This window comes from Mobula hypostoma, chromosome 26, assembly GCF_963921235.1.
Source record: "Mobula hypostoma chromosome 26, sMobHyp1.1, whole genome shotgun sequence".
Taxonomy (NCBI): domain Eukaryota; kingdom Metazoa; phylum Chordata; class Chondrichthyes; order Myliobatiformes; family Myliobatidae; genus Mobula; species Mobula hypostoma.
This window is the reverse complement of record NC_086122.1, coordinates 10,955,828-10,980,831: the sequence shown is the minus strand read 5'-3', so window position 1 is coordinate 10,980,831 and position 25,004 is coordinate 10,955,828. Positions and strand designations below refer to the sequence as shown.

General features: G+C 43.0%; 1 protein-coding gene across 1 annotated transcript in view; it reads right to left on the bottom strand.

Annotated features, from left to right (window-relative positions):
• The window catches only part of LOC134338281 (ephrin type-A receptor 7-like), a 795,126-nt gene extending 770,848 nt beyond the window's left edge, over nt 1-24,278 (bottom strand). Inside the window, exon 1 of the mRNA XM_063034005.1 lies at nt 24,049-24,278. Coding sequence (XP_062890075.1) covers nt 24,049-24,139 — 91 coding nt within the window. The 5' untranslated portion in view covers nt 24,140-24,278. The remainder of the gene's footprint in view (nt 1-24,048) is intronic.
• Between the last annotated feature and the right edge of the window lie 726 nt (nt 24,279-25,004).

Here is a 25,004-nt window from a genome sequence, read left to right as displayed (position 1 = left end):
GCATACATTCCAAGAAATCCTCTTCCTCAGCACCTTTACCAATTTGGTTCACCCAATCTACATGTACATGTACATATAACGCAAAAAGAAGCGGTCCCAACACATAACCCTGTGGAACACCATTAGTCACTGGCAGCCAATTAGAAAAGGTTCCCTTTATTCCCACTCGTTGCCTCCTGCAAATCAACCACTGCTTTATCCATACGAGAATCTTCCCGGTTATACTATGGACTCATAGCTTATTAAACAGCCTCGTGTGTGGCACCTTGTCAAAGACGTTCTGAAAATCCAAGTACACAACATCAACCAAATCTCCTTTGTCCATCTTGCTTGTTATTTCTTCAAAGTATTCCAACATATATATCAGGCAAGGTTTTCCTTTTGTCCTGCATTTGCCTCCAAGTGCCTTGAAACTATATCCTTAAGGATCAACTCCGACATCTTCCCAACCACTACGGTCAGACTAACAGGCCTGGAATTTCCTTTCTTCTGTCTCTCTCCCTTCTTGAAGAGTGGAACGAAATTTGCAATTTTCCTGTTTTCTGGAACTGTTCCGGAATCAAATGATTCTTGAACGATCATTACTAATGCTTCCACAATCTCTTCAGTCACCTGTTTCTGAACCCTTGGTGTACACCATCTGGTCCAGGTGTGTTACTTACCATCAGACTTTTCAGTTTCCCAAGAACCTTCTCCATAGTAATGGTAACTTCCCACACTTCATGACCCCCAACACCTGGAATTTCCAGCATACTGCTAGTGTCTTCCACAGTGAAGACTGATGCAATATACTTATTCAATTTGTCCGCCATTTCCTTGTCTACCTCTCCAGCATACTTTTCCAGCGTCTGATATCCACTCTCACATCTCTTATACACTTTATGTATCTGAAGAAAGTTTTGGTATCCTCTTTAATATTATTGCTAGCTTACTTTCATATTCCATCTTTACATTCTTAATGACTTGTTTAGTTGCCTTCTGTTGGTATTTAAAAGCTTCCTAATCCTCTAACTTCCCACTAATTTTTGTGCTGTTATATGCCCTCTCTTTGGCTTTTATGTCAGCTTTGACTTCTCTTGTTAGCCATAGTTGTGTCATCTTTTCTTTAGAATACTTCATCATCTTTGGGATGTATATATCCTGTGCCTTCCAAGTTGCTTCCAGAAATTTCAGCCATTGCTGCTCTGCCATTATCCCTGCCAATGTTCTTTTCCAATCAATTCTGGCGAACTCGTCTCTCATGCCTCTGTAATTTCCTTTACCCCACTGTAATACTGATACCTTTGACTTTAGCTTCTTCTTAAACTTCAGGGTGAATTTGATCATATTATGATCACTTGTCCCCTTAGGGTTCTTATACCTTAAGCTCTCAAATCAATTCTGGTTCATTGCACAATTCCAGTTCATTGCATATGAACCAGAAGATGATGAACATTGCTGCATTTTACTAGAAGTTGTATTTAACACAGCTCAGGCTGTAACCAGGAAGATTTTTCAAGTACAAACATAAACAAGAACAAGAGAAGGCTGATACTGTAATTTGGAGCAACAAAACAATATGTTGTAGAAATGCAAAAGTTCAGCTAGCATCTGTGGGGATAAATGAACAGCTGACATTTTCGATCCAGATGAAGTGTCTTAACTCGATACATCAACTATCTATTTTCCTCCAGCTTCTAGGTTGTTGCTTGAGCACAAACATAATATGGGTTGAAGGAAATATATCTCTCTCCCCTGTCCCCAACCTCTGATTTTTTCATAATTCAGAAACAAAAGAGTACAGTTTTAAAAAAGTAATGGTAGATTTTCAGAAGAATCTTATAGAATCTTATAGAAAGGTGCTGCAAAGTTCTAGTGAGGTTGCACCTGGAATATTGTGTGCTATTCTGATTTCCTTACTTGAGGAAAGATATACTGGACTTGGAGGTTGTTCAGAGAAGGTTTACCAGTTTGATTCTGGAGATAAGAGGGTTAGCTTATGAGGAGAGATCGAATCGCCTTGTACTACTGTATACTTGCTGGAATTCGGAAGAATGAGAGGGGATCTTTTAGAAGGAGGTAGATAAGATAGAGGCAGAAAAGTTATTTCCACTAGGGAACGAGGGAACATAGCCGCAAGTTTTGGGGAGGACTTTTAGGATGAAGATGAGAAGAAATGGCTTCTCCCAGGGAATGATGACACTATGAAATTCTCTGTCCAGGCAAGCAGTGAATGCTACCTCATTAAATACATTTAAGATACAGTTAGATAGATTTTTATATAGTAGGATATATGAAGGTTATGGGGAAAAGACAGGTAGGAAATGAGTCGTGATCTTATTGGCTGGTGGAGCAGGTTCAGTGGGCCAGATGGTTTACCTCTGCTCCTGTTTCTTACGTTCTTAAAACACACAGGATCTGCAGTGGCACTGAGAGCAAACAGCAGGTTCATCAGGGATGATGAGCAGAATCTCAGTACTTTCCCAGTAGGAGTGATGGGAGAAGCACATCATTGTCTATCTGTGTCCTGGGGTATGCTTGGAAGCAAGTGACCTTCAATAAATGGAATGTTTGCAAAAAGCATTTCAGACTGAAAGATATGTCGGTTCTTTACATAACACCCTGATTTAAATCCACAAAGAGCACACCCACTGTGCCTGAGGTACTGTGAAGATTAACACAAGCCAGCAAAGAACCAACCACTGGGCCCCTCTAGTGGCTCAGCAGGTAAGCACATCCCACATCTGGTGTCTGGCATTGGCAACCAGGAATTCGATGATTTCTAGCGCTGATCTTTCTCAAGTTACCTATGCTTACCTTCCTTCTCTCTAATTGGCCTCAGTACCTTGTGGGTAGGGTAAAGAAAAGAACTGTCAGCATCCTTTTCCAATAGCTTGCCAGAAAATCCTGCCGGAAAGTCATGTTAGTAAATGACAATATTCCTTACTCACAAGATGTGGTCACCATAAGCGGGCCCCTCTCATCAAGTAACATCAAATAAAGGAATGAGTACAAACTGCCCCTACTGGGTAGGGGCAACAGCTCTTCCTACAATGTTATTTGAACCAGATGCACTTTTTACAACACTCCAGTCATTCCACGATCATCATCCCACAGACTAACTTTTCATTCTAGTTTTATTTAGCCACTTGTATTTGAATTCCCTTGTTGCCATTGTGGATTTAAATTCATTTTCAGATCAATAGTTTGTATATCAGTCCAGTAAATTAACCTCTATACAGACAGAAACAGATCCTGAAAATATATGAGAGAACAGAACTGATGTCCTCTTTATAAATAGTCTCCTGCTTGCTACTATCAGAAATAGCAAGCTATCCCGATCAGAGATTAAGGGAGCTAGGGCTTTACTCTTTGGAGAGAAGGAGGATGAGAGGAGACACGATAGAGGTGTACAAGATAATAAGAGGAATAGACAGAGTGGATAGCCAGCGCCTCTTCCCCAGGGCACCACTGCTCAATACAAGAGGACATGGCTTTAAAGTAAGGGGTGGGAAGTTCAAGGGGGATATTAGAGGAAGGTTTTTTACTCAGAGAGTGGTTGGTGCGTGGAATGCACTGCCTGAGTCAGTGGTGGAGGCAGATTCACTAGTGAAGTTTAAGAGATGACTAGACAGGTATATGGAGGAATTTAAGGTGGGGGGTTATATGGGAGGCAGGGTCTGAGGGTCAGCACAACATTGTGGGCCGAAGGGCCTGTACTGTGCTGTACTATTCTATGTTCTATGTTCTATCCCGGAGAGAACTCTGAGTCCATGGTATGTCCTCCCATCAGGAATGTCTGAGGAATGGCAATCCCAGCCAAAGGTGGGGAATTTTGAAGCAAATTCTGTCATTTCTGAACTGCATTTTAATTCCCAAAGCTTCAGAACAGCACTTGGGTCTCAAGAGGTGTATAATTAATAACACATACAATGAGAACATTGCTAAATGTTAATTGATGACAGTTTCAGAGAAACTGGTTGTGCACTTGCTTAATGTACTTGGTTATTAACTCGAGCTTGGCAGAAGGGAGGCGTTAAATTTCAATGATTATCTCTTCTATATTAAACGCTTATGTTACGTACCCTGTAACTGGGTTGCCAAACCAGCAGAAATGGATCACTCATTTGGAGTCTGGATTACTAGAACTAAGAAAGTTTTATTAAAGAAACAAGCAACACAGTACTCTAATCAAAAAGGATAATAAATGCAACAGTTCAGCAATGATAAACACACATGTACACAGAATTAAGATAACAGGATTAATCAAGCTCTATCGTTGTCTAGGGGTAAATGACCAGTTTCAAAGTGACGCAAAGTTCAGTTCAATTTAGTTCAGTTCAGTTCGCAGTAATCGCTGCCGTAGCGATGGACAGTGGGGGGGGGGAGAGAGAGAGCGAAAACGAATGAATATTCAAGGCTTCCAGACAGACCTTCGCAGTCAGCTTTCGGGCGAGTCCTTTGTGATGTCACCTGAGGTCACCGTGACCCCTCCGTTTCCAGATACGATCGTTTCCCTGCGCTGAACCTGGCACCCAGGCAAGGGTGGACACACACCAGGTTCCCGCCGATCGTGCCTTTCCACCCTGTGCGTTTATGGCCCGATACTTCCCACCGACTTGTGAGAGACGCACCGCTTCCAGGGTCTTGTTACCTCGGGTGTCGTGTGTGTGCCCTGCCTTAGCGAACCTGTCCCTTTTTATCCCCCTACTGGGGTATCGCCTGTCCATCACTTCAAACAGTTCAGGGTTCAAAGGGGGAGCCGCTCTTGACAGCTCTCTTTCTGTTACTCTCTCTCCCGTCCCTTCATTACACATCTCCAAATGCTGCTCCATTGTTTTCCTTATCTCTCTCTCTCCTGAAGACAGGTGGCAGACCAACTGCTGATCACACAGGACAGCTAACATCTTAATCTATGTGTATTCTTGTCACACTTCCCCCCTTTAAGGATTTTTACCGGGGGGCAAAAATTACAAACATGAATATATTATTTGATACACACACAAATATACATCTTTATCAGCTATTTGGCTAATACAGCGAGTTTGAAGTTGTCAACACCTGACAGACAGTCAGCCATTACATTTTCTGTTCCTTTTATATATGTTATTAATAATCCCTTAGACCAGGCTCCAACTTGGCAAACTTCATAGTGGCCAAAAACACTGATGAATTGCGATAAATGTAACCTCTCATTTGGTTTTGTCCCAGACCACAATAACAAGGGTCGTCCCATTCCGACTTAGTTTTCTCTCGCAAGGGCTTAGTAGGAGGGGGAGGGGTAGTGACCGCAGAGTTATTGCAAAACTTCCTATAGTAGCCCATCATCTCCAAGGGCCTTCTGAGAGCCCTCTTGTCTGTCGGGGTTGGGATGTCAGAGATAGCCTGCACTGTAGCTTGCATCGCTGCCAGCTGCCCCTGTGTCACCACAATTCCCAGGTAAGTGACCTTCGTGTGGCCGAACTCATTTTTTTCAAGGTTCACTATCAAGCTGGCTTCAGACAGCCGTATTAAATTGCCAATACACACCGCTGTGTTCGTCAGCCCTTTAGTCACTGAATTACTCATTCTATATGAATGTTGCTTGCTAGGCCGACCTAGTGTAATAGACACCACCCAACGTCCGAGTTCTTTGCATCGCCTCGGGACAACCAAACACACGGATGCGAGTCGTTTAATTACTTCTCCTAAAGAGTCGCTTTGTTCGGGGATTAAGGGAGAGACCTTATCAGCAGACTGGCCAAAACAATAGCCTTCTCCCATCTGGTCGATACCATACTCATCTTTTCAAAATGATTTTTTTCTCTTATCAGGGGGCCTCTAGCTTCATTGATTTCCGCACTAACATCGACTAGGTTTGTTAGCATATCAAATGCCTGTGACCATCTCAGTTCGCGTCGGTCATAATCAATAACATCCTTCCCCCTGGGCAGCCGGTAAACCTCTTTCATGGTTCCACCAACTGGTCCCTCCAGTACCGCAAAATGTCCACCGGGGGGTACCTTGTGGGCCAGGTTAAAAACCTCATCCCCATAACTCTTTTGCACCACCCCCCATTCTTCATCTGCGGCCATGGTACTTGGTCTCCCTTGCTTCCTTAGCACTTCCTCCTCCACACAATAGCCTACTAGTTCCCTTGTCAAGTCTGTGTCAGAGAGAGCTGTCTCTGCCAAAAACATCAGCCCCTCGTCTCGCTCCTGCGTCTGCACAAATTCTTTCCTGGCTAATGCTACGTCTGTCCCAGCTCCCTCACTACCTCTTGCCTCACTACACTCCTTCTTTTCATTTTCTACCCCCGTCTCGTACAAGACTGGCAGAAACGTTTCAGCTAAATTCACTACCGCGGTCCCGTGATGAACCTGTGAGTCCATGGGCAGGGCCTCAATGCTGGCAGGCTGACCTGTCAATCTCACTGCTGGGAACACGATTCCCCCGGCGATGTCATTACCGAGCAAGACTTCCACGCCTTTCATCGGTAATTCGGACCTCACCCCGATCGTGACTAGTCCAGAGACCAGGTTGCTTTGTAAGTGTATCTGGTGCAAAAGGTCTGACTCTGTCCCTTCCCCAAAACCTTTGACCTTGACCTCCCCAGTCTGGGTCTCTGAGCTAAGCTCTAATACACTCTTCAGTATTAGTGACTGACACGCTCCCGTGTCTCTCCAGATCCGCACTGGAACTGGTTTTAACCCCTCCTTCACTGACACCAATCCGGCCGAGATAAACTTCTCGCGCCCTTCCTGAACTTTGGCAGACCTGTCCTTCCCTAGCGGTTCGTTTACCAGCTCAATACAGCCAGTCAAAATCGCCGTTTTTCCTTTTCCCGTCTCCTTCTTTGGGGCAAAGCGCCTGGACGCAAAGTGTCCGATTTTCCCGCAATTATAACAGACAACCCCAGGAGACTTCCTACCAGACTGCTCCCGGTCTACCTTATCCATCTTGTTAGTCCCCGGCTTACTTTCTGAATTTTTTGGCGGACTCTCCCCGCCGTCCTGACTACCCTTCTGGTAGCCTTTACTCGGGGAAAACTTCATTTTATGCGTCAACGCATACTCATCCGCTAAATTAGCAGTTGCGGCTAACGTGGTTGCCTCTTTCTCATCTAGGTAGGGTCTCATACCCTCAGGGACACAACCTTTAAACTGCTCAATCAGGATCAGCTGTAGCAGTCTGTCATAATCCCCCTCTACCCCCTTCGAGGCGCACCAACGTTCACAGTATGTCTGCATCTCACGGGCAAACGCTAAATACGTGCGGTCCCACTGCTTCCTCGCATTCCAGAACCTCTGCCGGTATGCCTCCGGGACCAACTCATAAATCCTGAGGATGGCCTCTTTTACCACCTCATACCTCTGGGCATCTTCCGCAGACTAAGCTGAGTAAGCTTCTTGGGCTTTCCCTTTCAGTACACTCTGAAGCAAAACAGCCCACTTATCCCTCGGCCAGTTCTGACTTATAGCCACTTTTTCGAAATGGAGAAAGTACCGATCCACGTCGGTATCGTCAAATGGGGGAACCAGCCTAACCTCCTGGGTCGCCCGGAACCCTCCACCTTGGTTCGGCACGAGCCCCTGCTCTGCCCTTATCCTTAACTTCTCCAGCTCGAATTCCCTTTCCCTCTGTTTCTCCTCTCGCTCCAGCTGTCTCTCTCTCTCTCTCTCTCCCATCTTTCTAACTCTTCTCGCTCCAACTGTCTGTCCCTCTCTTTCTCTTCTCGCTCCAACTGCCGTACCCAGAACTCGTGCTCGAGTCTCAGTTTTTCAAGCTGCACCTGTACCGCGTCTCCAGCAGGTTTTTCAATAGACACCACCCCCAGCTCGCCTTGGGGAAACACACCTTTAGATACATAGTGCTCTACGATAGCTCTGTGTATCTCCTGTCTCCTCATTGTCGACTTCCCCTTAGCAAGATTCAACCATTTGGCCACAGCTACCAATTCCGCTTTCCTGGCATCCTCTAATGCCTCCAAGGTCGGCGCCTTTATAAATTCCTCAACCTCCATTTCTGCTGTTTGTCTTTTCTTTCTTTCGGGAATTTTGACCCAATCAATTTACTCCGTCCCAAATTTAGCATTCAAAATCTCGGACAAGCCCCCACTTATGTTACGTACCCCATAACTGGGTTGCCAAACCAGAAGAAATGGATCACTCAGTTGGAGTCTGGATTACTAGAACTAAGAAAGTTTTATTAAGGAAACAAGCAACACAGTACTCTAATCAAAAGGATAATGAATGCAACAGTTCAGCAATGATAAACACACATGTACACAGAATTAAGATAACAGGATTAATCAAGCTCTATCGTTGTCTGGGGTAAATGACCAGTTTCAAAGTGACGCAAAGTTCAGTTCAATTTAGTTCAGTTCAGTTCGCAGTAATCGCTGCCGTGGTGATGGACAGTGGGGGGGGGAGAGAGAGAGAGCAAAAACGAATGAATATTCAAGGCTTCCAGACAGACCTTCGCAGTCAGCTTTCGGGCGAGTCCTTTGTGATGTCATCTGAGGTCACCGACCGTGACCCCTCCGTTTCCAGATACGATCGTTTCCCTGCGCTGAACCTGGCACCCAGGCAAGGGTGGACACACACCAGGTTCCCGCCGATCGTGCCTTTCCACCCTGTGCGTTTATGGCCCGGTACTTCCCACCGACTTGTGAGAGACGCACCGCTTCCAGGGTCTTGTTACCTCGGGTGTCGTGTGTGTGCCCTGCCTTAGTGAACCTGTCCCTTTTTTATCCCCCTGCTGGGGTATCGCCTGTCCATCACTTCAAACAGTTCAGGGTTCAAAGGGGGAGCCGCTCTTGACAGCTCTCTTTCTGTTACTCTCTCTCCCGTCCCTTCATTACACATCTCCAAATGCTGCTCCATTGTTTTCCTTATCTCTCTCTCTCCTGAAGACAGGTGGCAGACCAACTGCTGATCACACAGGACAGCTAACATCTTAATCTATGTGTATTCTTGTCACACCTGCTATTCTAGCTTCCTTGCAATATGTTCAGTAACTTCCCCAAATATTAACATTCAACTACTGTTCACAAAAAAAACAATTAATTAATAAACTCTTAAAGGTTCTGAGAGCAATATTCCCTCCAAGAAAGAACATAGTGCATGGTACAGAATAGGATCGGTACTTGGCCCACAAAGTTTGTGCCAAACACACTGTTCAGTCAAACGAAATCTCCTCAGCCTGTGCATGATCAGATCCCTCCATTCCCTGCATATTCATCTGTCTTTCTGAAAGATTCTTGGAAAGAACTTTTCTATTCAGACTTATAGTTTTTACACTTTGTGTTTTCAGTTGTACTTTCTCAATTTTTTTATGCGCGGGGGGGTGGATTTAGGGATCACTGTTCTTGTGGCATTTGTTCAGGGGTGGCAGGGAGGGTCCTGGGTTGATGCTCTTGTTGCATTTTGTGTTGTTTTTTTTTGTACCGGGAGAGGGGGATTTGGGGGCCAATGTTCTTGTTACATTTCATGCAGGAAGAGGGGGGATTGGGGTTTGATGATCGTATTGCCGTTCTCTTTGGGCAGACCAGGGGTGGGGGTGGGTTTATTGTTTCTCTTTGAATGACCTCCATGGTTTTCTAAGCTTCATGGCTATCTGGAGAAGAAGAATCTCAGAGTTGTTTACTGCAAATGTTCTTTGATAATAAATTAACCTTCGAACTTTTTCCTTGAACACTATCTTCCTATCTGCATCTACCACCTTCAAAAGACATTTGGCTAAGTGAATGCATAGGAAAGACTTGGAGGGATATGGGCCAAATAAAGGCAAATAGGATTAGCCAATGAGCCTTTTTCAATGCTCTATTAGTCTACGATTCTATGACCTCTCCTGGCAGCATGTTCCAGACACCAACCAGTAGGTGTTTAAAAACTTGTCCCACATATCGCATTTAAACCCTTGCTCTATTATCTTAAACGTACCCCAGCATTTGGCCTTTCTCCCTGGGAAGAAGGTTTTGAATGTTAACTCTATCTATGCCTCCCTTGATTATATAAACTTCTATCAAGTTTCCCCCTTAGGTTCTAACACACCAGAGAAAACAACCCAAATGTTGTCCAACCTCTCCTTAAACTTAATTCCCCCTAAACACAAAAGGTCCTGCAGATGCTGGTAATCCAAAGCAACACACACAAAATGCTGGAGGAATGCAGCAGGTCAGGCAATTATATTTAGCATTTCTAATTTAAAATGAGGAAAGCTACTCAGGTCAGCAAATATTGCTTTTGCCTCTAACCCTTGCAGAATTATTGTCCACTTGTTATTCGCGAAACCATTAATCACCTTGAATCCCCAAAGGAAAAGGTCAGTAGGCTACAACACCATGAAAGAATACATTACAACCATCTGGTTCTGGTTCAATGTCTGCACACTCCTTTTCCCGGGGATTTCAAAGGAATGATCCAGGTACTGGAATGGGGAGTTGCTAAATTTTCTCCCCCAAATAAAACTAAGAGCAGGAGATGATTAAGCTATAGATTGCACAGTTTCTTTGGTATGAGGTGGTAGGAAGAGGAGTTGTAGAAATAAGAAATGAGTTGCTTGTTAAAGACATATGATTCCCCAGCTGGAGCAGGAACACATGGTCTCATTCAACAAGGCCAGTAGGACCTTTAAAAGGTTTTGTCTTTTTGACAGTACCACAGAAATCTCTGAAGGTTAAGCTGATGAGATCAATCAGAAATAGCTACTCAAAATGTCTCAGCAGGTAAGGCTGTATCTGTGGTGGAACAGTTAATGTTTCAGGTAGACAGGCCAACTATCTTTGACCTGCAATCGATGCTGCTTGACCCACTAGTTATTAGGAGCTTTTTTATGTCTGAGTTACAGCGTCTGCAGTATTTTGCTTTCAGACCTAAAATATCTCACTCTTCCTTCACTTATTTCACGTACTGAAAATTCCTCCCTTGATAAGGCCAGTTAAGCAAATACTAGGTAAGTTTGCTTCCTGTACACCGAAAAGCCTTTTGAAGCTCATTGTTATAGTGTCCCACCAAAAAATCTCCTACTTTTGCACAAAATAGATTGGCTTCAGAAACACATCCTCTCCTTCTTATGTTAGCTGTGGAACGAGATACCCACCACCAGCTTGCTCCCAACAGAATGTTGGAAGGAACCAGAATTTCCATTTCTGCCAGATTCAGCTTAAAATGAACTGAACTGAAGCAGATATTAAATCAGTGCAGACTTACGATAGAGTGAGGGAGGAGATAGGAGAAAGGTGCAAAAACAGTCAAAACCTAAAAGGAGAAACAGGAATCACATGGGAATCAGTCGTGAATCTGCTCCATTGTGTTAACTCTCCTACATGTTAATTAATCCACTTTACATTCTGGAGTTCCCCACCTTTAGATTTCCAACATCTGTGACTTTCTATTTGATTCCAGTCCTTGAAAATCCTTTTACCCCATTCAGCCCATCACTTGTGGAAAAGCAGAAAATGACCCACGGCGACAACAGGGAGGGAGAACATATTTTAAAATTTTTATCTGCATCTTACAGGCAAGATAACCTGACTACACGCATTTAAAAATATTCATCTATAAGGATTTAATGTTTGCTCTGTGAGGGGGCAATTATTATAAGCAAGTAATTAACAATGGATAAGTCTTTACATTACTACGATCTTATTACTAACCTTTAGATAATTACCTCTCTGATTACTACCAGAGAGGAAGTACACGATCCTGAATACACACACTCAACCTTTTTAGGAGTAGCTTTATCCCATCTGCCATCAGATCTCTGAACAGATATTGAACACAATCTCACTATTTTTCCTCCTTTTTGCACCACGCATACAGTATACGTGTTGCAATTTATTGTACATTTTATGTCTCCTGCTTCCAACAAACAGCACATTTCACGACACAGGTCAGTGTTAATAAACCCGATTCTGATTCTGAGCTGAGTAATCAGAGGTTTGGTTCCCGAATTCCATACCCCAATTTACCCATGCAGTACTGTACTTTAAAAACTGGCTGACATGTTATGTCCTGGACATTACTGTAATGTGACAAACAGTTTGGCATTTCTTGCATCTTGCAAGATTTTTTGCATCTTCTGCTAACTGGTACTATCAGAACTTATTCTGCCTCGGCATGATGGAGATACCATTGAAGATATTTGATGTTTAATGTTTCAAATGAATGGAATAGCTCAGGTTAATCTGCCAATTTGCAAACATTAACATTTCAATTACGCCATTGAATCAACTGAATCTATTGTAGTTCTGCATAATGATATCCATTACGTTCTTAACCCTGCCTTCATTCCATAGAGGGTAGCTTCCAGTTTAACTCTTTAAGGGTATTTAAAATACATTTAACAACTGTGCCTGCAATACCTATTCCTCCTTTAGGTGGTGCCACAATAGATAATTTCATTATAAAGATGCCACACACATTTCTTTTATAACTACAGCATATCAGATAATTCTAGTTGACCTCTGTAAAAAACACATTCTGAAAATGCTTCAATTTGCTACAAAAGTGGTCGGGGTGGGATTTTAACTAGAATATATTTTTATATACATTCTAAAATTTGTTTATATAAACTGTTAATGCTATTTTTCCTCTCACACTTCATCTGGACCATTTTTGCTTGCTCCATATCTCTTCTTACCCTTGCCTTTTAAGAGTTCTGTGCTGAAAGGTTTAATTGATCTAGACTCGGCAGCCTCCTTGGGACAAATGCTTCTATTATATTTGAGAATTTATGCTTCCCGGTTTCAAGTGGATGGCCCCATTATTGCCCATGTTTTATCCCACCAGCCATGGAGTTAGATAGCCCTTAAGCTGAATTTTAGATTCCGCAGATCTGATAGGTTCGGTTTCCCTAATTTCCAGAAGCCACTATCCACGCCAGAAAACATCTGCTTTACAACTGTCTTCCAACAAAAATACAAAAGGACCATATTTCAAAAGCCCTACCGAGATTATCTTGACCACTTTAAAAGTAGGTGAAAGTGCACAAGTGTCCTGAATACTCAAATGTAACTTCTCTCAGTGCTCTTTATGAAGTGTACATATTGAAAATACTGCCGGTACTAGTAACCCAGAGAAATACAAAAATACACTGGGAATACTCATGTTAGGCAGAGGGGAAATTATCATTCAACTCTCTGATCTGATACCTGAACTGGGAAAACTGGAGATAACAAATGGGTTTAAGGATCAGAGAAAGGAGGGAATGGAGGGAAGAAAAGGAAGCCACGATTGGATGGAAGGCGAGCAAGATTAAAGGATGAGAAAGCAATGTAATAAAAGTCAGTCAAAGGAGAAGTAGATCAATGTGAGAACATGCTTGGTCAGCTGGAGGAGGACAGGGAGGAGGGAGATAGGGTGAAGACGGAGCTGGAGAGCAGGGGTGGTGATGATGAGAAGCAGTGGTGAAGAGCAGGGATGGTGGCAAAGGAGGGTGGGGGAAGAGAACAGGACAGGTTCAGACCCAAGTCAAGGAAGGAATAAAGGCTTGTGCTGTCTTGGTGGGGAACTGAGATGTAGAAAGGTTGGCTGTTCATGATGAATATGAAATGGGGTTGTGTTAAAGTCCCAGAGGACAAGATGGCACCGAGCTGTAATGCCCATTGAGGTTGTGACTCAGATAGTTGATATTTAGGTTTGTAGGGATGATTTTGGAGTGCAGGGAGTTAGGGGTCAGGTTAGGCTTTTGGGACAGAGTGAGAGATCAGGGGCAGTGTATGAAGAGTCAGGGTCAAGAGTTTGTGTTTGGAGTCCAGGTTGCAGTGCTCCATGGTCAAAGGTCAGTGATCCCAAATATGGGGTGGGCAGGTGCTGAGGAGACCAGTCATCTCCAGGTTGAAGAGTCCTGGGAGAAAAGTCAATAAGTGGGGCGGGAGACATCAGGTTTGCCAGTCTGTGTGAGTTTGGAAGTTGAATCTCAAAACCATGACTGGTGAGTCCTGAGATCAAGGTCCAAAGTTCAAAGTACCTTGATTAGTGAGTCCTGGATTTGATACCCAGAGGTCAGTGAGGACCAGAGGGAAGGCCAAAGGTCGTCATCCAGAGGTCGGTGAGTCTGGAGGTAAAAGCAGGAAGGTTGATGACTGAAGTCAACAAGTGTGGAGATAGAGACCCAAAAGTTGAAGCTCCTAGGTGAGCTTATCCAGAGGACAGAGGTCGGATCTGTGATGGAGAATAGAAGTAGCAGCTCTATGTTGTAAAGAGGCTTGGCTTGGTGGAAATTGGCACAGCTGACCGGCTGATCATGATGCAAAGTTTTGGAAAGAGGCCAATAGAGAAAGAGAGAGGTGATGGACACAACCAGTCAGACAGGGGATCAATGAGCAAAATTAAGGAGAGGAGTTAGAGAAAGCTAGAAGCTTTTCTTTTCTTCATATTTGTGAAACACATTGAACTTCAATAGCCTCTCATGGAAGACAAAGGAAATGGAAAAGCAGTGATAATTGGCTTTGATTCTGTTGTATAGACTGGCAGGAAATGATAGAATGGGTGGGTATTCAGCATATATAAAAAAAATTAGATGCCCATGGAGCTGGGTAGGGTAGGACATCAGAATGGAGTGCTCACACAGAAGGATCTCTAGGTTGTACTGGATCTGAGAAGGCAGCTAATGGAAAGGGACAGCAGAAGAGAATGTGGTGGAAAGGGGCTGAGAGAAGGCCCGTGACCTGGGAAGAAGTCATGTGCAGCCTCAGCTGTGCAACAGGAGAGACGTGACTGGCAGAGGAATGGCAGAACCAAAAACACAAAGTGGCTATAACTTCTGCAGAGTTTATCCAGGAAGATACAAGATGAGTAAAATCTTGGATTATCACGATAATGCCCTGCAGGTGATGATGGAGCAGACAGCGTTTCTCATGTTGACCTTCCTTCCCTGCATAGGGAATGAAAACTCTCTCACAATGGCGTGACCCTCATGGCAGTTATCTGGACCAACCTTCACCCTACGGCTCTGCCATGTAACATAGCAACACCTATTGCACTGAGTGCTCCCACCTTGGGACTAGACTTTCTTAACAGGGGTCAGTAACTCCCTACAGCCTCTTACTTACTGCTGTATCATTTAGTATGCCTGTCAACCCAGAATGGATCACAGTTCTCAATTGGAAGATCAGGTTCTTTCAAGCAGCGCTTATGGAAAGATGTTGCACAGATTAATTCTGAATAAAGTAATTAATTCCTTGACTTATTGAAGAACAGTTGGTGGGTTACACAAGCACTCCGAGTCCTCTTCCTCCATTCAGCATTCAGCCGAAATCATGCCCAAAAACAAACACGTGCACAGGCCATCAGTAACAACAACAAACAGACGACTATAAAGCAAGTGTGTGGAATTGCACTCCAGGCAGTGGCGGCCATATGGAATAAGCACATTTCCTAAGGAGCACAGGGAAAGTGGCATCATGGGGTGCCACAATAGAACAGCAGTTAGAGGGCGTGTTTGCAGCACGGGGGCGTCAGAGTTTGGAGTTCAATTCTGGCGTCCTCTGTAAGGAGTTTGTACGATCTCCCCATGAATGGGTGGGATTCCTTCCACAGTCCAAAGCCCTAATATTTAGTAGGTTAATTGGTCATTATAAATTGTCTTACAACTAGGCTAGGGTTAAATAGGTGAGGCTGTTCCGCACTGTATCTCTAACATAAAATAAATTTTAACAATCCCTCTTGCAATTCAACGTATGAACAGGCCCTTCAGCCTATCTCACTGCTCAATAACAAACAATAAAGGTCTGGTCACCGGTATCTAATCCAAGGCTTTGAGTCATCCTCAGCCTGACTCCATCTGCAGCCACCATCAAACCAGATTTTGTCTTCAAATCCAAATGAGGGACGTGTGCTGTGCTGGTGAAGAATTTAAAAAAAAACACAGATAGATTTTATTGTCTCACTGCCCTTTTTCCTCTTGAACTGTGTAGCGAAGGATAGGAACTCTTACCGAGGAAATAGATTTGAAGCAGTCGGTGACTAAATAGCCAACCACACCTGAGTACACAGAATCCACGGTAAAATAATATAGAGTTTTAAACTGTGACCTCATCGATAGCAACAGCTCAGGACGTGGTGATGACCCTCAGAAGTAATTCAGGCCACTGGCTCAAGTAGATTCTACCTGACCATCGTACCTTTCAAAACAAAGAAGTGTATCCCATTGCACTGGGAGTTAATTTCATGCTAACATTCTTGGCAGGATTACTGCAGTGCAAGGATGGCAGAAATTACATCCTAATAAATCCCCAACACAACCTTATTCGAGGGTTCACTGTCAATACAACATAATGAAACCTGGCAATGCCTTCGTTTTATAACATGCTGTCCAAGTGAGTATTTATTTTCAATCAACATTTTAAATTGAACACTGAAGTCTAAGGTGATAGATTGACATCTGACAAACCACGATGCAAGGTGATTGTGTTGATAAGTTACTTGGGGTTCTGTGAGACGGAATCACACTCAGATATGTTTTTATTTTATAATTTACGTCAGTGCATTTAATTCACAATCTGAAGTAGCATTTTAATTTTTTCGATAAACTTGATCATGAACTCTTCAACACGGTGCTTAAAGCATATATTTTGCTTTTGTCAAGATTATCGTCACCTAACTACATATATGTATACCGTCAAATGAGACAATGTTTCTCCGAACCAGGGTGTAACGCACAGTAGTACACATAGCACACGATAATTTAGGAAAGTAAGGATAAAATCTACAGATGAATTTCGCATTAATAAACAAGGTAAAGTGCATAAATTAAATATTGTAAAGTACATAACAGATTAACCGGTGACCTTTTGAATATGATGTGGCAGGGAGTTCAGAAGCCTTATGGGCTGAGGGAAGAAATTGTTTCCCATCCTGATTCTCCTTGTTTTTATCCATCAGAATCTCCTGCCTGATGGTAGAAAGTCAAAAAGGATGCTGGATGTATATGTAGGACTCTTGATAACACTAAGGGCCCTGTGTGTGCAATGCTTCTGATAAATGTCTCCAATGGGTGATAGGGAGCCACTATGATCCTCTCAGCCATTCTCGCACTCCTTTGCAGGGGCCTCCAGTCTGGTGCTTGGCTGCTCCCATACCAGGTGGTGATGCAACTTGTCAGGACAGTCTCAATAGTGCAAACTAATCTGTAGTAAAATGAACATAATTTAAAATCTTAAAACTTACGTCCACCTGATGTACCTTTTATGATTATGAGAGGTTTCCTAAAAATTCTGTTAGTCAAATTTACAGAATTAAACTTTAAATATTCAATTAAAAGTCACAATAAAGTTAAAGCTGCTGTCCTCCACTATGTGGCAAAATAAAATGCCAGAACTTCTGACTTTAATGTGCATTTAAATGTCTCCTCAGGGCAGTGCAATGACATGGTGTACTGCAGCATCAGTTGAGACAGAAATCGCCTCACACTGTCACTTTGCTCAATCTTTGGCGTGGTGGTTAAAAGACAGCCAGCTGCCAATTCACTCTCGCACCTCACGGAGCATCTGACAGCAAACTGGCACTGACAGAGGGCAGGAGGGCAATTATACGCCCACTGGCACCATGGTACAGTGTCTGCCTGATGGCTTTGATAAAAAAAAGGTCATCCTGAGAGAATGCCAGACTGGATTCTGCAGTCACCACAATCGCGAGACAATCAGCCCTTACTGTCGCCGAAGAATTAACCGTGCAGCTCCTTCTGATGACTGAAATTGAACAGCTAAGCAAGGAAATTGAGAGGTTTGATACTCAGTTTGCCAAACTCTTCCATGAGCTCGCATACACAGATCCAACGTTCAAATATAGGAAGGGCATGAAATTGGATTAGTTAACCGGCAGAAAATCTTGGTGCTTGTCCATTTATTCTGGAGAAAACTTATAGCTGCTTGCTAAAAATTATGATCCACCTCCACTGCACAGGAAACTTAACTTTATAAGGGGAATATTGTACCTTCAGACAAACTACTGTTGAAGATTTAACCATCTGTCTGCCTCTTCTCTACTTCAATCACATCTTTTCCTCCCTTATGTTTTTGATCACCAACTTAACATCAGAGTTAAATATTCTAACTTATACTTTCTGCACACTACATTATCTAAAAGGATTTGTCATTCCAATTAGTTAAGAGGGACACAGTCACTGTGTTTCCTGTCCCGGTCCCATACAGAGGAGGACAGGTGCTTTGGTGAAATGTGGACAAAAGTTCCACGGAGAGTTTGTGGGCAAAAGGCAGTGAAGAGCGAGCACTATTTGTTTGCCATTGGCCATGAATCTTTCCTCCCCCTGATGCTTGCTGACTTGCTGTATGCTTTCAACCGTCCATTTGAATTTCAGATTTGCAACATCTGCAGCAATTTCATGTGCGTTATGTTACAAAATGGATTACACACATTAATTAAATATCCCTATATTATAGAGCAATTTAAGAATTACGTGATTCTTATTTTCATCCTGCAGACCACGGCTGAAACCACTCTTCCACTAGAAGAAACCTAATTACAGTGTATCATTCCTTGACCATTTTGCAAGCTTGCCTGTCACTTCTGGCAGAATACTCAGTTGAAGGTGTTAAGCCAAGTGTGAGTGTTCCTGCCCTCAAAGAGTTACTTCTCCAAGTAACCCACAGTTGTTTGGTAAAGATCAAGGACAAAAACTTTCCACCAGAGATACTCAGAGGCATAACTAGTACTCTGGCACAGATCAGTGTGAACCACAGTTACTAGGAATCAGATAACATTGTCATGATTTGCACTGAATGAGTCCACACTCATCAGGGCAATTGCTGAATATGTCAGCGGGATTTATAATGTAGTTATACTCTCGCCCTCTTGTACTGATATCCATCAAAACAAAATCCACACACGGGAACCCGAACTCCGAGAAATACCATTGGGAAGCAAAGAGAAGTTTACACACATGTAAAAGAAAATAAATTCACAAACTACAGGGAAAATGATTGGGTGAAAGGGATTGATGGAATTTTCTGCTGGGAGATGGCATGGGCCAGATCGGCTGAATATCCTCTTCCTGTGTTTTAAGTATCTCTTTCAACTGTCACAGGGATTGCTTTGAAATCTCATTCAAACATAGAAGGAGGCTATTCTGCCCATCAGCTCTGCACTGGCTCTCACAGCATGCCCATCAGTACTATTCCCTGCAACCCATTCCGTCTTATGTTTCGCAACTTCACTCTGATTCATTTAAATCTACCCAGATTAGAGGTGCTCTATTAAACTGTCCATCTTTGAGATGTGGGAGTAACACCCAGGAGAAGCTCACACATCACAGGGAGAAGGTACAACTCTGCACAAACAGCACCAAAGGTCAGGATCAAACCTGGGTCACCAGAGACATGACGTAGGTTAAAATTCAATTATTTATTACATTTCTGCCTTGAATAATAACATTTAACTGAATATTGGATTTTGATTATGTCCAAAGCAGCTATTGAGAAACTTCAGGACCTTCCAATGGATCTAATAGCTAATGAGGTACTTTAAGCATAGTGACTAAGTAGGAAACACAGCATGCTCACTGATCAGTGACCTACAGAGATACAATAAACACATTCATTAAGAAATAAAGGATTTCAGGTTGCTGCTCTTCTTTGAGTATTGCATTGGGAAAATTAACATTCACTCAAATACCAGGCTTACTATTTGTCCAATAAGCAACACTACATATGAATTCATGAGATTTAATATTCGCGTTTCTGGAATGGAACTTGAACTCCTGATCTTTTGATTCAGTAACAGGAATGGTACCAGTCCAGCCATCTTCAACACTGAATGAGAATTCAGAGTAACAACTCTCTCTCTCTCTGTTGATTTGTTTAAGGACGTGGAAATGGCAGAAAAACTGGGTTTAGAAAAATGCCCAGCTCAGAAGCATTACTGGTGGTGACACAATGACAATATTCCAGCAGGTTATGTATCATTTATTCACTGTAATTACTTGCAAAGAGCAAACAGCTTAAAATACAAGATTGAAGGAAGATATAAATTTCATATGAAAATAAACTATGCAAGCAGAGCTGACAATTTGTATAAACACTGCCTGATGGGATAAAGGAACACATTATTGGAACAATGAGTAAATATCACAGATGCAAAGCTGTCTCAAACATGCAACGCTCAGAATAATGATTCAGAGTAAGTGTTGTGTATATTTAGAAGGAAGCTGCAAGCAAGGAAAGGCAGCCATTGGGTTGTAAGGATCAGTCAGCATCAACCCATCAGGAACCGAATGATGTGAGTATGAATCAGCAGAGATTTAAGGTCTATTAAGACCATCTGGTCGAAAGTAAAAAGATTATTATAAACTAATATCATCCACAGAAACAAGGAGTAATGCAATCTATCTGTGTTTGCTCTCCAGTAACATCAAGTCAAAGAGGTTATAACTTTCATGCTTAGTCATTTACTTCTAATAAATGTCTTCAAGATAATAATGTGTTGTTGGATAAGGTAAATGTAGTAGTGATGTTGCTCATTGTGGGGAGAACATAAAAACAGATGATCACTAATGAATGTGATAAAGTATTCAGAAGAAATGTCATTAACTCAGAAAATGGTCTCTATATGCACACTGTTACTTTACTCATCCAAATAAAGATATGTTGAAGAAGCAGGTGGATTTACCATGAAGGTGAACCAACAAAGCAAGATGGAAGAGGTTCTTGTGCAGTAAAGAATAAACGCCCTGTCTACAATTCAAGGTGCATTAACAGTGGGCAAAGTCTGGCCAATACTAATCTAATGTAAATACTATAATGATGAAACATTTCATAACTGAATTTATATTTTGTCAGATTAACATGGTTGAAAGTGAGCATGAAACTAAATATGGAAGAGTATTTTCTCTTTGTTTCATGGGTAAAGATTGTTAGGAGCTGAAGGGAAAATCAACCCATTCCTAATGGAAAAAACATAACCCACAGTTGGAGACTGGTAACTAAGTTGGGCAGGAGGCATTGGAGTTTCAAAGCTTCTGAACATGGCTGTGAGTGCAAACTCACAGATATGGCTGGGGCAGTGGGTATTCTGGTGCAAGACTCCTGTATGCCTTAAAATGGCTGCAGGCTGTGTATCTCCATGCCAGCAGCATACACTACCTTCAAAACATTCTTGTTCTACTATAGTCAAACTATAGAGCTGCAGAAGACACTAGAGACTGCAGACGCTGGAATATTGAGCAACAAGCTATTGGAGGAATTCATTGTGTCAGGCCGCATCTGTGGCAGGAAAGGAGTTTTTGATGTTTTGCTTTGAAACTCTGTATCAGGACATTCTATTGCAGTTGTAATGCAGGATTTTGACCCAAAACATTAACAGTTTCTTTCCTCCCACAGATGCAACCCAACACAATGGTTCCTCTAGCACAGTGTATAGCTGAAGGTATGGAAATGTGTAATGGTCACATCTACTAAGTGTTTATCATCTGTGACACCTGAAGAGATATTAGGGCTCACCTTTTCTATGATAAAGCGTCCATATTTTGACCAACATATCTAACGCTTCTTACTTACTGCCCATTATACTGCTGGTGTTTAGGTCAGCAATGAAAGTCCTCATTTCTTTCTGTGTAGAAGGATTCTTCATTGCTGTTTCTGTAACAATTGTTTTTTGACCAGTCAGAGTTGTTAGCCCTGAGCTGAGCCCCTGAACCTGGAGGACTAGTGGACCACTCTTAGACTGGCCCCTACATTTTGACCTGTTTGGCATGGGTGACCACACCAAAAGCCAAAGCACAAGGGTCCAACTCCAGCCAAAATAGACCTCCAGATCATTGAGGCACGCAAGACTCCAAACCCCACAACAAGGTTGTGGTCTTACAAGTCAGGAGCATAATCCTTTCATGGCACCTGTGCAGAAAAGTAGCCTGCAATAAGGTTCTTCAAATCTTCAGGAAGTGCAGGTCAGAAACACAGCCAGGTGCATCAAATGGGAAGCACGCAATGTGAGCCTAAACTGGAATAGGTTTATGTTGTGTTTCACAGGGTATTCTTCCAACTGTAAGATCGAGACAAGACAATGAGGCTTACAGGTTGTTTACTGCAATAACCAAGATCTGAAGGAAACTCACTTTCCTCCCTCCCTCTCAAATCGTTGTTTCCTGGAAGATACCCTCAGCAGCCTATCCTGCACTTTAATAATACTGAATAAAAAATTATCTTCGAAAGGCAGTGAGGGACATTTAGAACAAAACTGCTGATACTGGAAACCTGAAAGAAATAGAATATGTTGGAAATAATTTAGCAGGTTAGGCAGCAGCGGTAGAGAAAAATAAAACATCGTTAACATTTCAGGTTGATGACCCACGGACGCTGCCTGACCCACTGAGCATTTCCAACATTTTCTGGTTTTGTTGGGAAAACCGCTCTCGAACCTCTTTCGCCGATTGTTCCTAAAGCATCCCCGGCAACAATCTTCAGGGCTGTTCCTCATTCCGCGCCTTGTCTGAGCACACTGACTGATCGCCGCTATTTTCAATAACAGCTTCCAATCGCCATGGGACGAAAGGCTTAACCCAAACATCACAGAGATGTCGGGCAAAATCAGCAACTATATTCAGAATATGACGTCTTAATAAAGTACCGAATCGACAGGGCATCTGCCTTTGTGAGGAGGACTCGCTCGCATTGCAGAGTAATGAGAATTGTTAAAGAAACCGTTATATTGATAAAAACGAATACTGTATATAAGCTGCGGAGAGAAAAAAACGACTAACGTTTCCCTTCTCACCTGTTCATCTATCATGACTCAATTATAATGGGTGTTCAGAGACAAAGGACAACTTATTTACATCACGTTGCTTTTGACAGGATACAAGGTAACCTCTGACCGGAAAGAGACAGGTGAAGTTTCCGATGTAATCCTTCTCATTACCACCTCTCCGACCATCGCACCTCTGTCCATCTCTCGCTCAGTTTTATTTTACAAGCTGAAAATATTCCATCAAGCCAACACAGATAGCGATACAATTCTTGGACAGCGTGTGAAAAAAAAGATTCTCGCCTGCGATATATATCAAAAGCAATCTGTGGAAATGAGCATGTTGGCAAAGAGAAACCCAAGAAGAACTGTCAGGTGCACTTCTGTCTGGGCTGGATTCTGACCAGCAGTTAATTGGAGTACAGTATTCAGAAATCCAAAAAGTTTCACTCTATATATACTAAGAGAATGTATTCTAAGCAACTCCATTCCCCATCTGTCCGGCATTTATTTTTTTAAAGATTGAGAAAAATAAACCTTGTAATTGACACTAATTTCACACACTGCACACGCTATGCATTCTCCTTCCTTCCATACACACAGTACGCCCCATTCATCCACTCTCTCTTACACTGTTTGCACCATGCATTCTCCTCTCTGGCACAGACTATACACGCCATTCATTCTCTCTCACACACCTTTCATTCCCCATCTCAAACACAATACCATCCCCACACTCCCTCTCTCACACACACTGTACAGACCATTCATGCTCTCTCACGCACACATTACACGCTCTCCCTTCGCACAGTGTACATCACCAACTCCCTCTCTCCCACACGCGCGCAGCCCACTCCATCCGCTCTCACACACAAACCTACCATTCACTCTCTAACATAGAAACATCATTCTCACACACAAACACACACAGATTCACAAGGTTCATTCTCTCTTATTCCCTCGTACAAACAAAATCAAATTTGCACGCTCGCATACACACCATTCACCCACAAACTGATTGTTCTTTCACGTTCTCTCAGACAAAATTGACACTCACACGCGTACCACAATGTACATCTCTCTCCCCTCACACACACTCTATCTCTGTCACTCACTCACTCCCTCTCTCTCTCTCTCTCTCTCTCTCTCTGTCGGATCTTGGACCGCACAGACTTGATACTGGACATTCGGACCCTCTCTGGCGCGGAGCCCCGTGAACTCGCACCCTCTCACACTCTGTCAGCCCATCCTGGCCAGGTAAGTGAGTGCCTAACCTGGGCGACCGGAGAGGGAACAGGTTCTGTCCGCTCTGCCGGCCCTGCCACCCCCGCCCGCTCTTTCCTTGTCTTCCCCTCCCCTCTGTTCACACTCCCGGCCGGTCGCTCACCTTCGTTCGCGGCGCTGCGGCCACTATGCAGGAGAAAGTTGAGCAGGACGAGCCGGCTGAAGCGCAGGCGAGCGCTCCACACAAAAGTCATTCTAAATTCCTGCCCGGACCCTTGTCTCCTTCGCCAGCTCCCGCCAGTCTAATGACTTGCTGTACTTGATGCTGGTAACTCGGGATCGCCACAGTTACCCCTCTCTCCTTCCTTGATCCTATCTTTTATTATATTTCGGCTTCTGCTCCCATATCATCAACCCAGGTGGATGCCTGGAGCCCCGGAGAAAGGGCGTCGGGACCTGATTGGCAACTCTTTTGGCCAATTGTAACCTAAAGAAGGCGGTCGCCGAGGCCACTGGAACTTTGATTGACACCATATTATCCAATGATACAGCCCTCTGTGTTAATTAAGGCGGGGCCTCCAGCTTACCCGGCCAATAATTCACAGGGGTGTGTGGGACGTTTGACAGCCGGGCTCGCCCCTTTCGTAGTGATTTTAGCCACCCCAGGAGCACAAATTGATAATAATTATTATTATGATTGCTGTTAACCGCTTTGCATTCAAGCTGTTGAATTTAATTCCATCCAGCTAATTTACACCATGCAATCTTCAAATAACAAAAAAAATGAGTTGGGAAAACTGTCATTTCACAGTTTAATACAAACATTAGAAAACTGCAACACTTCACGCGGATTAAATGGAAAATATATGAGTCGAACTCAGTTAAATGAAGATCACGGTTGCAAAAAGAGTAATATTATGTCACACTCATGTTGAAGATTCTCGGTGCATGGACTGTAAATATTTAAAGATATTTCAAAGGCTCCCACCTCTTAAAAACAACTAGGTTTTGCTAATTGAGGTTTTTCAATCGAATATATAAAGAGAAATCAGTAGATCTAGAATAAATAAATTCTCGAAACGGTTCCATAAAGTATTTCACAACAGGATTGCTTGAAAA